We start from the raw sequence: 13,570 nt of genomic DNA, 5'->3' as shown, positions 1-13,570 counted from the left end.
AGCAGAGGTGGCTGACCATCTGCCAGGGGGCTGATCAAAGAGATCTATGCTTGGGGAGGGCTCAGATGTGGTGATCTTTGAGGTTCCTTCCAATTTTAGGATCTCATTCCCCAAGTGCCTCAGTCCCTTTCTAGCTAGCTACATTTGGTCAAAACTATGGAGGGGGGCAAGAGCAGGCACTTTAATTCCATGCTTTCGACCACCTTTTGCCCTGCTAACTCTCCTCGCCACCAACTTGCTTATCCACGTTGTCTGTTTCCTCTATTTCTAGCTTGGCCCCAGGCCTGGCCAATAGCAGGCGCTACATAAATCCTTGCTGACGTCAGTTAGTTCTGGACAGAAAAGCACAAACCCATGCCGACAGCCCCTTTCTACCCCGATTCGTTTTCTTACCATATCTTCCCCTCTCCCTTAGTGCTTCCAGTGCTAAGCCCCTACCTCTCACTTTGAAGTCTAGTTCCTCCTATCTCCTCAGTGACATCCTCTCTTTGGAGCATCTTCAGTCTGCCTCCTCTGGCTCCTTGTCTGCCTATAAACTCCTTTTACCTTGACCTGCCCTCCACCCCCTTTTCTGAACAAGGGCCCGTTCCTGCAGCCATCCGCTCACCGGCACTTTGCACTGTGGCTTCCACCCTGGCCACTCTAAGGAAACTGCTCTGCCCAAAGTCACTGGCAGCCTCCCAATGGCCAAATCCAGGGGCCTTTCTTTCGTCCTCGTCATCATCTATCTGCCTGGAGCACGAGACCCTGCTTATTCCTTCCTTGCTGGTCCCACACTGTCCATGCTTGCTCACTCCTTCTTTCTCTTCTCTGTCTTCCCAAGATCCCGTCCCTTGTCTTCTTCTGTCTCAGAGATGCCGCTCACTGATGAGGTCGCCATCTGCCACCGCCGTCCCTTCTCCTGGGCTCCAGACCTAGTTCCAACGGCCCAGCAAATGGTCCTGCCTCAATGTCCCACTGGTCCCTCAAACTCAAGATGGCTTTTCTCCCCCTCTGCTCATACCATCCTACCCTCCCCCCACCATGTGCTTTTCAGATTGGTTAGGACTGTTTCTTTGTGAGAGAAGCAGCTTTGTGGTTTAAAAGGTAACCTTTACAAAGAAGAAAACGACTTTGTGCTACTTCAACATGGAGGTGAATGGAATTTCTCTGACATATTGGCTGCTTTCCTGTAAAGAAGCCATTAAGGTTCCCCTGTCGTTTTGCCTTTAGCTCTTTCTAATGGACGCCCCCCACCCCTCTCTTCTGCAGAGTGACAAAGAAATGAAACTTGTGATCATATGATTGTAGACTACAGAAGAGTCACTTGGCAGAAATCTCATTCAGTCTGACAATCAAAGCCAGGTGATTTTGCATTTCAAACCATGAATGTAAAGAAAAAACAAGAAAACCCCAAATGCCCCCTCAGAACATTACCTTGTTGGAATCTCCAGGAAAGACATGAGTGAGTTTCACTTATGTGACCGGTTGTTACTCTAGCAATTCTGGCCAATGATTCCACTGGACTTCTCAAAGGTGTCCCTGTTTAGAGCCCACTGCCTGCTGCCCACACTACTGAGTTACAGACACCACCCTTGGTACTGGCTCCTGCCAGCCCCAGCAGCTCCGTGGGTATGTGGTGGAAGAGCGCGTGAGTGCAGACACAGTTAGCAATTAAGGGAACTCCCTTGGGCCCTGATCACCGCAGGCCAGATGCCCCGGGCTCCCTTCCCCCAAGCTGGCCAATTCTTTACCTTTTCTGCTCTCTCTGCCTTCTCTTTCTCCTTGTCTTCTTTCTTCTTCTTCTTCTCGCTCTGTCCATCAGGGTGGAAGACTGGTGGTGGCAGCGGAGGCGCAGCTCCTGGGAAAGGTGTGCTGGTTGGGGGCGGGGGCCCAGGGCTTGCCCCTGTGGCTTCTCCCACGGCTGTGGGCCCAGTGGAAAGGCCGGGGCTCTTCTTGGACTTGGAGTGCCGCTTCTCCTTGTGTCTCTCCTTATCCTTCTTCTTCTTGCTCTTCTTGGACTTCTTCTTCTTCTTGATTTCCCGGTAAGAGTCGTCAATCACCAGTTCACCGGCCTCCAGCTCAGCCCCCGAGGACGAGCCCGACTCCAGGGCAGGCTCGAGGCTGGAGAGCTCATAGTCAGTGCCGTGCGGCTCTGAAAAGACGGACACGTCGGAACCGAAGCCTTCGGGGCCAGGAGAGGGGTGCTGGTCTGGGGCCGGCTTGTGCTTCTTCCTGGCTGTTTTTAGGAAACTCTGCAGCTCATGCCCAAGGAGGAAAGTGCCCTGCTCATCTCGAGCGGATTTCTTGGAGGACTTTTTTGTTGTCCCTTGTGGAGGAGGATTCTGGAAAGGCTCCTCGTCACCTGTCCTGCCTTCCTTTTCCTTGGGTGAGAGAATAAGTTTCATTTTTAAGCCATCTGGCTCTCGCAGGGTCAAGGTCTCCGTATTAACATAAAGTGGCTTCATTTTTTTGGCCTTGTGGAAGCCACCGTCCTCAAGGGAGAGCTCCCCGCTGCTGCCGCTGCTCCCCTTTTTCCTGGGGTGCTGATCCTTTTTGCTTTCTGAGTAGCTTGAAGAGCTAAAGGAAGAAAACGAAGATTTCTCCCCAGTCTTTCTGGGGGGCTTGGAGCCTGTTGCAAGGGGGGATGTGATGGCCTTCAGCAGGTCCATGGCTGTATCAGAGGCTGGGGGACTTGGCACCACCTTCTTCTTTTTCTTCTGTGATGACTCCAAAGGCGAAAGATCTGAAAATCATCAAAAGTAAGACAGTTTCAGAATGACGGGAGGCAACGTCTAACGTGCTTCCCCTTCTCACCAGACACCCCACCAGCAGGAAGAAGAAAGAGGCCAACAGGAAGGGGAGAGGGGTGACCCTCCAAATCATTCGCAGCACTCAGAAGTGAATGCCCACGCACATCCTGGCTTGGTGTGACCGCTTGCCTCTGGACCTGGGAGGCAGCGGGCCACTCAGGAGTCTTCGTAGGCAACCAACCAGAGCACACCCCAGAGGATGGAACAGAGCTGTGGGATTAAGGTAGGTTATAATTTAGAATTCAGAGTATCATCTGGCTTTGTGTCCAGGCCAAACCCACTGGGGAAAAGGGTTAGTCTCTTCAGCTGTGCTTATTACATGGCCAAGAAAAACTGGTCTTAGTCAGGAGTGGCTATGCAGTTATGCTCCAGAAGAGGGAGAGGTGACCCACAGGTGTAGGCCGGAGGGCATGAAAACCACATGTGGCAAAGGGGGTGCTAGAGAGGAATGGGCAAAAGACAAGTGGATGGTGGGGGGGGAGAGGGAACCTGGTACCTGGTGTATCACAAATGAAGACTGTTCTTCTATGCTGAATCCTCCACAATCCCAGCCCTCCACCTCTCTCCTCCTTCACACTGGTTTATCGGCAATCAGAACAAGAACCACTGTCCTGTTAAATAGGCCACTGAGTCAGCAACATCTGGACCCCTCTCCCTCGCCCCGACTCCTGCGGTGCCCTCCTGTCCTCACCTCCATAGCAGGACTCGCCGGAGGAATGCTTCCTCCTCCTCTTGTGCGCGTCCGTGCCCAGGGAGAAGAGATCTCTCTCCTAGAACCAAGGGAGAGGAATAGGCATTGACGGCTGTTCAAGGAGGCAAGTCAAGAACCCTTCAGAAACCATGCTCCGCTCCCTGTCAATTCATGACTTTAGAAACATAGAAACACAACAAAAAAAGAAAAAAAAACACCATGGGAGACAAGTTCTCTCTTTGTTAGTTGTGAAAAAGAGGACACAAACGCCCCTCTTCTGAAAGAGCAGTTGCTTACCTTCAACCTCTTCTTGGAGGACTTCCTGACCTGAGCAGCAATCTCTTCCTCTTCTCTTAAAAGATCCTTGTAAGAACGTTTCTTCTCTCGTTGGCTCCGGCCGGCCGCCAGTCCTATGTCCTCCGCACTCTGGTCACCATCAAAGCAATCTGAAAGCCATATGAGCATTTGAGGAAAGAGAACATGGAAGTCTGATCGATTCTTCAATTACCCCCCCCCCGGCTGCAGTCCCTCTGCTCCATAATAATGATGGTTGATAATTCCACCAGAGGAAAGGGCCTGGATCCAAGGAGAGGCGAGTATCTGTCCACCCCCCAGCAGGGATGCCAGAGCGAACACCGGAGGTAGTACAAACCCCTGACACCCACCCCTGAGTGGGGTCTCTTGCTCTCAGTTCTCAATCAGGCAGTGGGCAGGCCTGGAAGAATAAAGCTTAGTGTGCTCTGCTTCTGTGTGGGAGGCCAAACTGTGGTTCCTATCCCCAATTTCTTGCTCCATGGAGCTGGCAAGGTCCAAGAGTGCTGCAGGAGCTCAGCCCAGGAAAACAGAAGCTAACATTCCATGCTCTCATGCTGGCCCCCCTGTCTTGCTTTTTTCATCTCCACGGACCCAGCCAGGGAATGCTGTAGAGACTGGGCCTCCTAAGGACAGTGCTCGGGACCATCCTAGCAGAGAGCAGGCTGTGATTCTCAGTCCTGGCCTCTCACTCCATGGCCCGCAGGCACCGAAGGGGGCACCCCCTCTGGAACGCTTCTCAGATTAAGGACTCATACCTTCTTTCTTCCTGGAGTCATCATAAGCCATGGCCGTCCTGCAGGACCTGAGAATGTGGCGCCGTTTCCAGACTCCTTCCCGGCTACAGGACCAGGCCTGAGAAACAAAGAACGAAAACCTTCCTGTGAGGGGAATCACTGTGGAGGCCAAAAAGGCTTCCAGATGGAAATGAGTAGTCATCCACTGAAGGAAAGGGCGGTGAGAAACAAAGGGGCATCTTGTCCCATCCTCACGCTCCCTGTAAATCTAGAGGGGATTGGATTGCAGAAGGTGCACCAGACCTAATCACGTGGCTTGATTCATAATATGAAGTTGTGCTTCTCGGAAGTACAAATTCCTACGCCAAAAAAGACCCGTCAAGAACGCCTGATATGACTGAGCAGGGTGAAAAGACCTAAGTCAATGGGCTAGGTTCATTCCTGGCCACAGGCCCCAAAGATCTGGGAGGCTGTTGGATAAACAGCTCACACTGTACACACAAAAGGGGTAAGAAGATCTTACATTGTTTGTTAAAATGGTGACGGGAGGATCTACCGTACTGCAATTTCAATAGACAGGTGGATATCACTGTAGCGATGTTACACAGCTCTTTAGAACTGAATTTTTATAAAAGGATTTTGTCAGGCTAAGAAATTTATCAAAATAGTTGAAAAAGTGAGTGACTCATGCTAAATGGTTCAATGGTATCTTTCAGCACTAGCCAAACAGTTTTAAACTGGATTGTTTCAGTAAAAAGAGAGGAAGGTTATTTCCCTGAATGGAGATGAATTTGAATCAGCAAAAAACTGTTTTGACTGTCATGTATTACTAGCATTCACAATAACTTGAAGGTTTACAAATACTTTAGAATTAAATGAAAAAGATCTGCTAGGATTCAAGTTTACTAAGTTTTTTTTTTTTAAATATCAAAGATGGCCTGTTAATTTGTTAAGTACAGAAAAAACTCAAGTCTATCAAATATCCCAAGGGACATGACACCCCACAAGAAAGCAACACATATATCTTTGCGGAGGATTCCAAGCACTCTAGATATTCAGTATATTATACTATATACTAGACTACAAAGTAGGTATATTTACAATTTTCTCATGAAACCAGTAAATAACTTAAACTTTACCCTGGCTTAGCAGTTTTTTAAAATGTATTTCACATTCATAGTGAAGATTAGACATTTTAAGGATGCTTCACTAGGTAACACTCATCAAGATGTTATAATATTGAAGGTAACTAGATTAAAAAGGGGGAAATTAAAATTCTACATAATTACTATATATGTGTGCATATACACACAGAGTCCTTTTTTATCACTAGATTTAAATAAGATGCTACGATGGGGAGAACACTTTGTCAACAAACAAAAATTAAAAAAGATCTCTGCTCTCTTACAAGGCAGGAAGTGGAAATGACTAACAGACTTGTTGGAAGCTAGAGAAGTCAGACAGACTGACCCTACAGGAATTACTGGCCTCACCTTCTCATTGTTGGTAAAGAAAGAGAACTATTACTTTGGAGAAAGGGGTTGGGGAGGGCCATATGCAATGTTTCCTATATCCCTGAAGCTAGTACTGGATACCCCAGCTCTAAACCAGGCCCTGATCTCTTCACCTTTCCACCTAGCTAGTGATGGCACCAATGGAATAATGAAAGGTACTTCCTCCTTATTCCTCAAAAAATTTAAAGCTATTTTATGAACTCCATATGTCTCAAGATGATAAACTTGTCAGAAATACATAATTTTCCCCTGACAAAGGTTTCCACTGCCAAAAAATACAGCAATTTGAGAACTCAGAGATAGTAAGAGCCTAAGAGTCAATTCTGTCCAACTAAGTAAAACTGAAGGAAGTGAGGAGGGAAACAATGAAATATTCAATGGCACTGAATATAGTCACTGACATGTAAAGAAGAAAAAAGTCTCCTCTTTTAAATTTTAAAGTCTAAGACAAAGATAGTGCCTAGAAACTACACTCAAAACCCAATCTGTATGTCAAAAGGCCAGATAACAGGTTCCATAGTGGGAACAGGAATATTCAGGAAAAGCCTAAGAAAGAAAAGGGTGGAGATAATTTACTTGGCCTATAAAAAGAGCATTTCTTAAAACTGCCAGTGGATTTAAAAAATTGCTTGGGATGAGAAACAGGTCAACAAGGAGCTACTCATGTCAGGAGAAGTAAAAACAGATTACTCTGTACAGTGTTACTGGGAATCCCACTGCTACATGTTTGTTTTTTTTTAAACAACATGCAGATGTAATCTAATAAATTAGAAAAAGATGCTGAGGTGACTGACATCTCTTCAAATAAGAAAGGAGGGCCTGAATTTGGAAATCTGCAATGAGATGCACACTGGACTGTTTTAGCCATAATGTTGAGAAATTCATTTCTACTGTCTTTAAAAACAACATATTAATCCAGTATGCAGCTGTTGGCCTTTGTTTGCTGATTGCTAGAAAGAAAAGATGGTACTAGAGGGATAAAGTCTTAGAGATCAGTGTTAAAGAAAGGCAGAGTCTAGTCAATTTATGACCAGTTGATATCATGAGTCCCCCAACAGGACTTGAGTTTTCTGATAAATGGAGGGGGTTAAACTCAGGGGGAAGATCTTGAGGATTGCTAATTCAGGAAAAATGTTCAAAAGATTAGTTTTGTCTTTCCTATCACAAAACAGGGGGTTTAATTAGACTAATGGCTGGTGAGCCTATAAAATGGCAAAACCACATCTGGGAATTCCTTAAACTTGGAGATAAAGATCAAACTTCTTTGGTCTAAGAAAATACAAATGACCCTCAAGACAGGAGAGAAGGTGAGACTGTAGAGGGTCGAAAAGCACTTTAAGCATTCAAAGAGACAACTCTGAAAAATGTTGAGGAAGGTCTATGGATCCTCTGGCATTTTTATACAAGATGTGCAAGGGGGGTCATTTCAGACGCTATACTTTAAATAAAAAACCTAGACTTAACAATGCTAAAAGTTTCTAAATTTGATTAAAAAATAATTTAAGTCCCAGCTAACATTAAAAGCTTTTTCTTCCTGGGGTTCTAATTGATTACAGCAAAAGAACAAAGTCAAATCTATAAATTGGACATTTTAAGGGAGATCCAGGAATTGTGAGAATCAAGATGCTGTCTTCCCAACTGCCTCCTTCTCTTCCCAAGCTTGTCTTCTGAAGGCTGTGAATGTTGGCCAGCGTAGCGACAGACGCTTCCTCCAGCACATCCAGAGTCTCTGTTAGCTCCACAGTGCACCTCTCCAGTGATTTCCGGGGCATCCTCTCACTTCTGTCCCAGGTTCTTCTCATCCTTGCACAGAATGCCAGCCTTCAGCCCAGCCTCACTGCCTTCCCCCGGGGATCTCTGCAGCACTCCCAGCCCCTACCAGCTCGGCAAGCTTCAGAGCTACAGACCAGGTGGGATAGGGACAGATGTCTTTGTACCCAGAAGAGGCACAGCTAGTACCAACAACTCATTAGTAAGGGAAATGAGAATTTACGGCAATAGCTTGTTTAAAAACATTGCCAAAAAACCTCCACCAACACAAATTTTGCCTAATAAACAGGCTTTGTTTTGTACTCAGGTAAGTTTTATTTCTTGAGTTGTAAAGAGAATGGGAAATCAGCTGAGACCAGCTTGGCCCACAGAGGGTAGGAATATGAATCTTTCCTCTTGGAGTATACAATACCACGCAATACGGTATTATGTTCTGTGAGAGGAAATTAAAGCATGATTTCTATCCTGCAAATAGGTAATCCCACGAGTGAAGCATGTTCAAAGCACACTGTAGAAGAAAATGCCCACAAAATCTATTACTTATGCAAATACCTGAGGCCACCATTGTACCCCCCACCAAACCAGGGGGGCCTGGTGGCCACCTCAGGCAGCAACTGCCAGATTAGCAAAGGTCGAGGAAAAGGGAATGAAGAGAGCACTTCCATTCTTCTCTCTATGTAAGCACAGCACAGCAGCCTTGGAAGGGACCTCAGAAACGACCTCATCCAACCTCCTCAATTTACAGAGGCCCAGAGAAGGGGTGTGACTTGCCCTACCATCAGGGGCTCTTAACTTTTTCTGGGTCTGGACCCCTCCGGGTAGGTTGGTCAAATTTTTATGGACCACTTCTCAACAATGTTTTTAGATGCACAAAATAAAAGGCATAGGATTACAAAACAATTACATTAAAAAATTGATGAAAACATATTTTTAAAAAGTTTGTGGACCTTGTGTGAAGAGCTGCTGCCTTACAGTCCAGTATTAATTCATTCATCAATTCTTAATCATAGAATCTGGAGCTAGGAAGGATCTTGGAGATCACCCGGGGTCCTTTCCCTCCATACGCTATTCTAGCATACATCACCTGAGGTTTTCTTTTGCTCCATCCTACCCTTTTCTCCTATCATGCCAGCTCAGCTGCCTTCCCGATGGCAGGCATTTAATAAATGTGTGTTAAAATCACTCCGCCTCAGTCCCCTGCATTTTATAGAGGAAGAAACCAAAGAGCAGAAAAAAATGACTTGCTCAGTCTTGACCTAGTGCGCTGCTGGACAGCATGAGATCTGGAGTTAGAGATGTGGGTTCAAATCCTAGCCCCACCACTCAATCCCTGTATGACTGGAAGCACATCCCTTCTCTCTGTCCAGGTCTTATTTTCAATCTGTGAAATGAAGGGCTCCGATGAATGAAGTCAGACTATTGAGTCTAACTAGGTTAAGTGGTGGACAGATTTCAAGGGTTCCAGGAACTTGGATGGGAGAAAATATTACATCTTCATTTCAATATAATTGCTTTCATTCAATATAAGTGGCTTCCTATTTTATGCATTCAAAAACAATATTTTAAGAGGAACAAAGTACTACCAAACTGTCAGAGGGCTCTATAACACAAGAAAGGTTAAGAATTACTCTAAGGATTTCCTCTCAGTTCCACATGGAAATACAAAGTATTTAGTGCAAGGGCAAATAAGAAGTTAGCCTGGTGGTAGAGTGAGGATGAATTTATGAGGAAGTCTTCAGGCACTCAAAACCCCCAGGAAGGACCAAGGTTACAAGGACTTACTAGTATTAGAACTCTCCTGAGAATGAATGGTCTCCCAGGGCAGCCCCCCTGCTAGAGGTCACCAATCACAGCTGGATGGCCAGCCATTTGTTAGCACCCTGGAGACGGACTGCAGCTCAGCTCCAGGCTGGCCTCTTTACCCTCCGAGTTCCCTTCCAACCTCCAGACTGTGCCTATAAAGCAGCAGGATTCGAACCTAGCGAGAGCAGCTAGCCCCACACTCAGTCCTTTCTGCCTATCTTGCTGCCTTCCCTGGGGTGAAAACAAAGCTCCCAAATTACCCAGGGAGGCAGCTGATTAGATGGAAAGCTTTGTGTACAGAGATCCTGGGTGCGAGGACCTTGGCTCTCCTACCTGCTCAATCCAAGAAACATTTATTAAATGCCTACTGTGTGCTAAGAGCTGTGCTAGGCCCTGGAGACACCAAGACAAAATGCCTTCCTAAGCTGACCCTCAGTGAAGGGGATTGTGACCTTGAAGGTCCCTCCCTGGGAGAAGTCCTAGGGTCCAGCTCTGGAGACAAGGCTAACACACACAGCGAGGGGACCGCCCCTGTTCTTTCAGGTCCCTCTGACCAGTTACTGATGCGCTCGCTGGGCACGTCGCCGAAGACGGCGGCTGCACCCAGGCGAGCCCGACTTCGCTCCCCAAGTCTCAGAAGGCAGCGAGGCTGGACCACCGCCTGGCCGCACGGTCACCCGAAAGCCCTGCTGGTGCTTGGATCCCCCGGGGCGGCTTCCTAGAACTCAGGCCGTCTTCATGGAACCAGCAGGCACTGGCGCAGGGCCCTGGGTGGAGAAGCTATTCTACTAAAGTATAAGGCAAGCTCCTTTCCCCCCTCTAGGGGCCAGGACCAGGGTATCTCTATCAGGTCCTTTCCACCTCTGAATCAATGTTCTTTATGAGCCAGGAGGCTGGGAATGAAAGCATCTGATTCCAGTCCCTGTCCCTCCGTTTGTCTGTTTCTCCTGAGCACCTAGAACATGGGCCCGCACACAGATGGTGCTTAACAAATGCCTGTTGCGTCAGATTGCCCATCTGTAGAGAGGGGTTTAGATCCAGCTCTGTATCTGTGACCCCCTAGAATGGGGATGAGAATCCCCACTCCGGGCCTCCTTCATGAGATGAGAGGGTGGCCTGAGACGACCTCTCTAGCGCCTGCCAGCTCTGACTGTGGGCAGGATCCCCTGACAGCCTGGCCACGGGAGGCTCAGCTCTGGTCCCTTCTCTGGGGCCTGGTCTTTGTTTTTGGATCTCCAGTGCTTAGGACACAATGGGCGTTGGAAACAGGCTGAATCCAGCTGTGTGCCCCAGGGGCTTTTAAAAGCTGACTTTTAAACGCCCTCATCTGCTGGCCTGGGGAGCAGAATCCCTACATCTCCCTTCAGTGCCCACCCCTTCTTCCCCTTTCTGGGTTCACTTGGCCACTTGAAAAACAAGTCTGGGCCAGATTATTCTGAAGGTCTCATCCAGCTGGGACTGGAAATTAGGATAGAGGAGTTCTGGTCCCTCCCGTGGGCTAATGGAAGAAATCTGGAGTTCGAATATGACCTCCACCACCTTCTAAGTCTGCCCTTCAGCAAACTGCTCGCCTTCTTCAGGACTCAGTTTGCACATCTGTACCTCGAGGGACTGGAGGAAGTACTAGGGTTCTAAATCTAAGACATGGGGCCTCAGTTTCCCCAGCTGTTACATGGGAGGGTGGATCTAGAAGGCCTCTACGGTCCCTTTCTAGTTCTAAACCTGAGGCCCCCTGGCTGTGTCTCAAGTTTCCTCATCTGTAAAATGAAGAGGTTGCACTAGATAGACTCTAAGGGCCCTTCCACTTCTGAGTCTGTGGTTCTGTGGGAACAGAAGACACGGATTCACTCTACACTCTCTTCCTTTCCTGTGCCTCAGTTTCCTGGTCTGTAAAAGGAGGGAGGCGGCTTAGAGAACCACTGAGGCGCTTCCGGATTTAAATCTATGATCCAAGACCCCTCTGGGCCTCGCTTACCCTAACATTAAACAGGAAGGTGGGACTTGAAGGCCTCTGAGAACCCTTCCAGCACAAAGCCTATGGTTCTATAGCCCTTTCTGTGACTCAGTTTCCTCCTCTATAAAATAAGGGAGTTGGACTGGATGGCTTCCAAGGCCTTTTCCAGTTGTAAGTTCAGGATCCCTGGACTCTCTAAACCAGCGGTCAGACAACCCAGACGCACAGGTGCGTTCTTCCATCTTGTGAGGACTCAGTTTCCCCATCTGGGAGTTGAATTTGATCTCTAAAGGCCCTTTCAGCTCTAAGTCTGGTGTCCTCAGATACCCTAGACTGAGCATCAGCAGCCCTAGATTTAAGGATGCATTATACCTCCCTTACCTAGAAAAATAGGGGCAAGAGAAGTTGGACTGAACGGCCCCCAAGAGGTGCCTTTGGGCTCTATGTCTGGCGTCCTCGGATGCTCTGGCCTGGGGAATCAGACCCCCTGGGCTCACAGGTGTATCCTGCCCTCCTTCCCTGCCCCGTGCCTCAGTTTCCCCATCTGTAAAAAGAAGGGGAGTTGAACTAGACCTCTAAGGTCCCTTCCAGCTCTAAGTCTCGTGTCCTGGGATGCTCTGGCCTGGGGAAGCAGACTCCCTGGGCTCACAGGTGTATCCTGCTCTCCTTCTCAGCCCCGTGCCTCAGTTTCCCGGTGTGTTCAAGATGGACGGGGTTGGGCTGGCCGTGGCACCGAGGTGCCTTCGGGCTCTAAGTTCGGAGTCCCGGGATGCTCCGGCCCCCCTGGGCTCCCGGGCGCGGCACGCGCGGTCCCCAAGCCCCCCGACCCCTGCACCCGCCGGCCAGCTCCCGCTCCCGCCTCGCTGCGGCTCCCGCACTCGCGCCCGCGGCCTCCAGGGCGCCCCCCGCGGCGGGGGCGGGCACTGGGCAGGCGCGGGGGGCGGGGCCGCCCTGGCCTCGCGCGGCCCCGCGCGCGCGCGCGCGCGCCCGCCCCTAGCCCCCGCCGCCACTTTCCCGCCTTCTCTGTTTGAACGCGTCCCGCCCCCGTCGGCCCTACTCCGGCCGCCCCGGGCCGCCGCCTCACGCCGGGCCGCGGCCGCCACTCCAGCCCCCGGCTCGGGCCCGGGGCCTAGGCCGCGCGGCGCGGGGAGGCGGCTCGGGGCCTCCGGGCGCGGGCCCGGGGCGACGGCGGGGCGCGAGGCGGGGGTGGCGGGCGACCGGGGGTCCCGGCCGGCCGGGGCGGGCGGGGTCGCTGCTCGCCGCTACCTTCACTCCGCGGGCCCGGCTCCCGCCTCAGCGCCGCCGACCGCCGCCATCTTGAGAGGGAGAGGAGAGCGGAGAGCCGCCAGGCCGCCGCAGCCGAGCGCCGAGCGCCTCCACCGCGGCGGGCGGCCGGCCCGAGGGGCGGGGGGGGAGCGGGGGAAGGAGGGGAGGGGGAGGAGAGAGAGAGAGAGAGAGAGAGAGAGAGAGGGGAGGAGCGCCGAGCGCATCGAATACCTGCCCGGCTCCTGCTCCCGCTCCCGCCCCTGCCTCAACCCCCGCCCCGGGCGCGCGCTGCCTGCGCTGCCTGCGCTCTCTGCGCCAACTGCGCGCCTGGCCTCCGGGAGCATTGCAATAATAACGATAAAAACCGCAGGGAACGTTAGTAGGGCGCAGCATTTTACAGGAATCATCCTGTTTACCCTTTTAGCGCCTCGGGAGAGAGCTGCTGTTCTCGTCATCCCCATTTTACAGATGAGGACACTGAGGCAGGCCTCGGTGAAGGGCCTTGTTCCACGTGGCCCAGCTGGGAGGTGGTAGATTCCTGACGGCCCCGAGGTCGTACCCTTGCTACCAGCTTGTCAGAGCTCGAGGGGTCTTTGGCTAGCCGGCCGTGTTGGACTATAAGGACACATGGAGAAGGTTCAGTGCCAGTCCAGGGCTCAGGCTCACCCCGACGTCATCATAGATTCACAGCTGGAGGAGACCTTAGCCAACCTCTGCTTACATTACAGATG

The 13,570-nt window shown here is 50.2% G+C and overlaps 1 protein-coding gene and 1 long non-coding RNA gene across 3 annotated transcripts in view; one reads left to right on the top strand and one right to left on the bottom strand.

Annotated features, from left to right (window-relative positions):
• The window catches only part of HMGXB4 (HMG-box containing 4), a 33,056-nt gene extending 20,111 nt beyond the window's left edge, over positions 1 to 12,945 (bottom strand). For both annotated transcript variants that reach the window (XR_002323665.2, XM_020982460.2), the window contains exons 1-5: positions 12,840 to 12,945; positions 4,554 to 4,650; positions 3,781 to 3,929; positions 3,484 to 3,562; positions 1,734 to 2,725 (exon numbers count right to left, since the gene is read on the bottom strand). Coding sequence is in view for 1 of the 2 variants with exons in the window: in XM_020982460.2 (XP_020838119.1) it covers positions 1,734 to 2,725; positions 3,484 to 3,562; positions 3,781 to 3,929; positions 4,554 to 4,584 (1,251 nt within the window). In the remaining variant the exon portion in view is untranslated. The remainder of the gene's footprint in view (positions 1 to 1,733; positions 2,726 to 3,483; positions 3,563 to 3,780; positions 3,930 to 4,553; positions 4,651 to 12,839) is intronic.
• Positions 2,724 to 8,998, top strand: LOC144454571 (uncharacterized). Its single transcript, XR_013483087.1, has 2 exons — positions 2,724 to 3,015; positions 7,603 to 8,998. It is a non-coding gene; the product is annotated as an uncharacterized LOC144454571 (long non-coding RNA).
• Positions 12,946 to 13,570: the final 625 nt, after the last annotated feature.

The sequence above is a fragment of the Phascolarctos cinereus genome, unplaced genomic scaffold, assembly GCF_003287225.1.
Source record: "Phascolarctos cinereus isolate Bilbo 61053 unplaced genomic scaffold, phaCin_HiC Scaffold_1;HRSCAF=81, whole genome shotgun sequence".
Taxonomy (NCBI): domain Eukaryota; kingdom Metazoa; phylum Chordata; class Mammalia; order Diprotodontia; family Phascolarctidae; genus Phascolarctos; species Phascolarctos cinereus.
The sequence above is the reverse complement of the archived record's forward strand: the minus strand, read 5'-3'. Positions and strand labels throughout refer to the sequence as shown.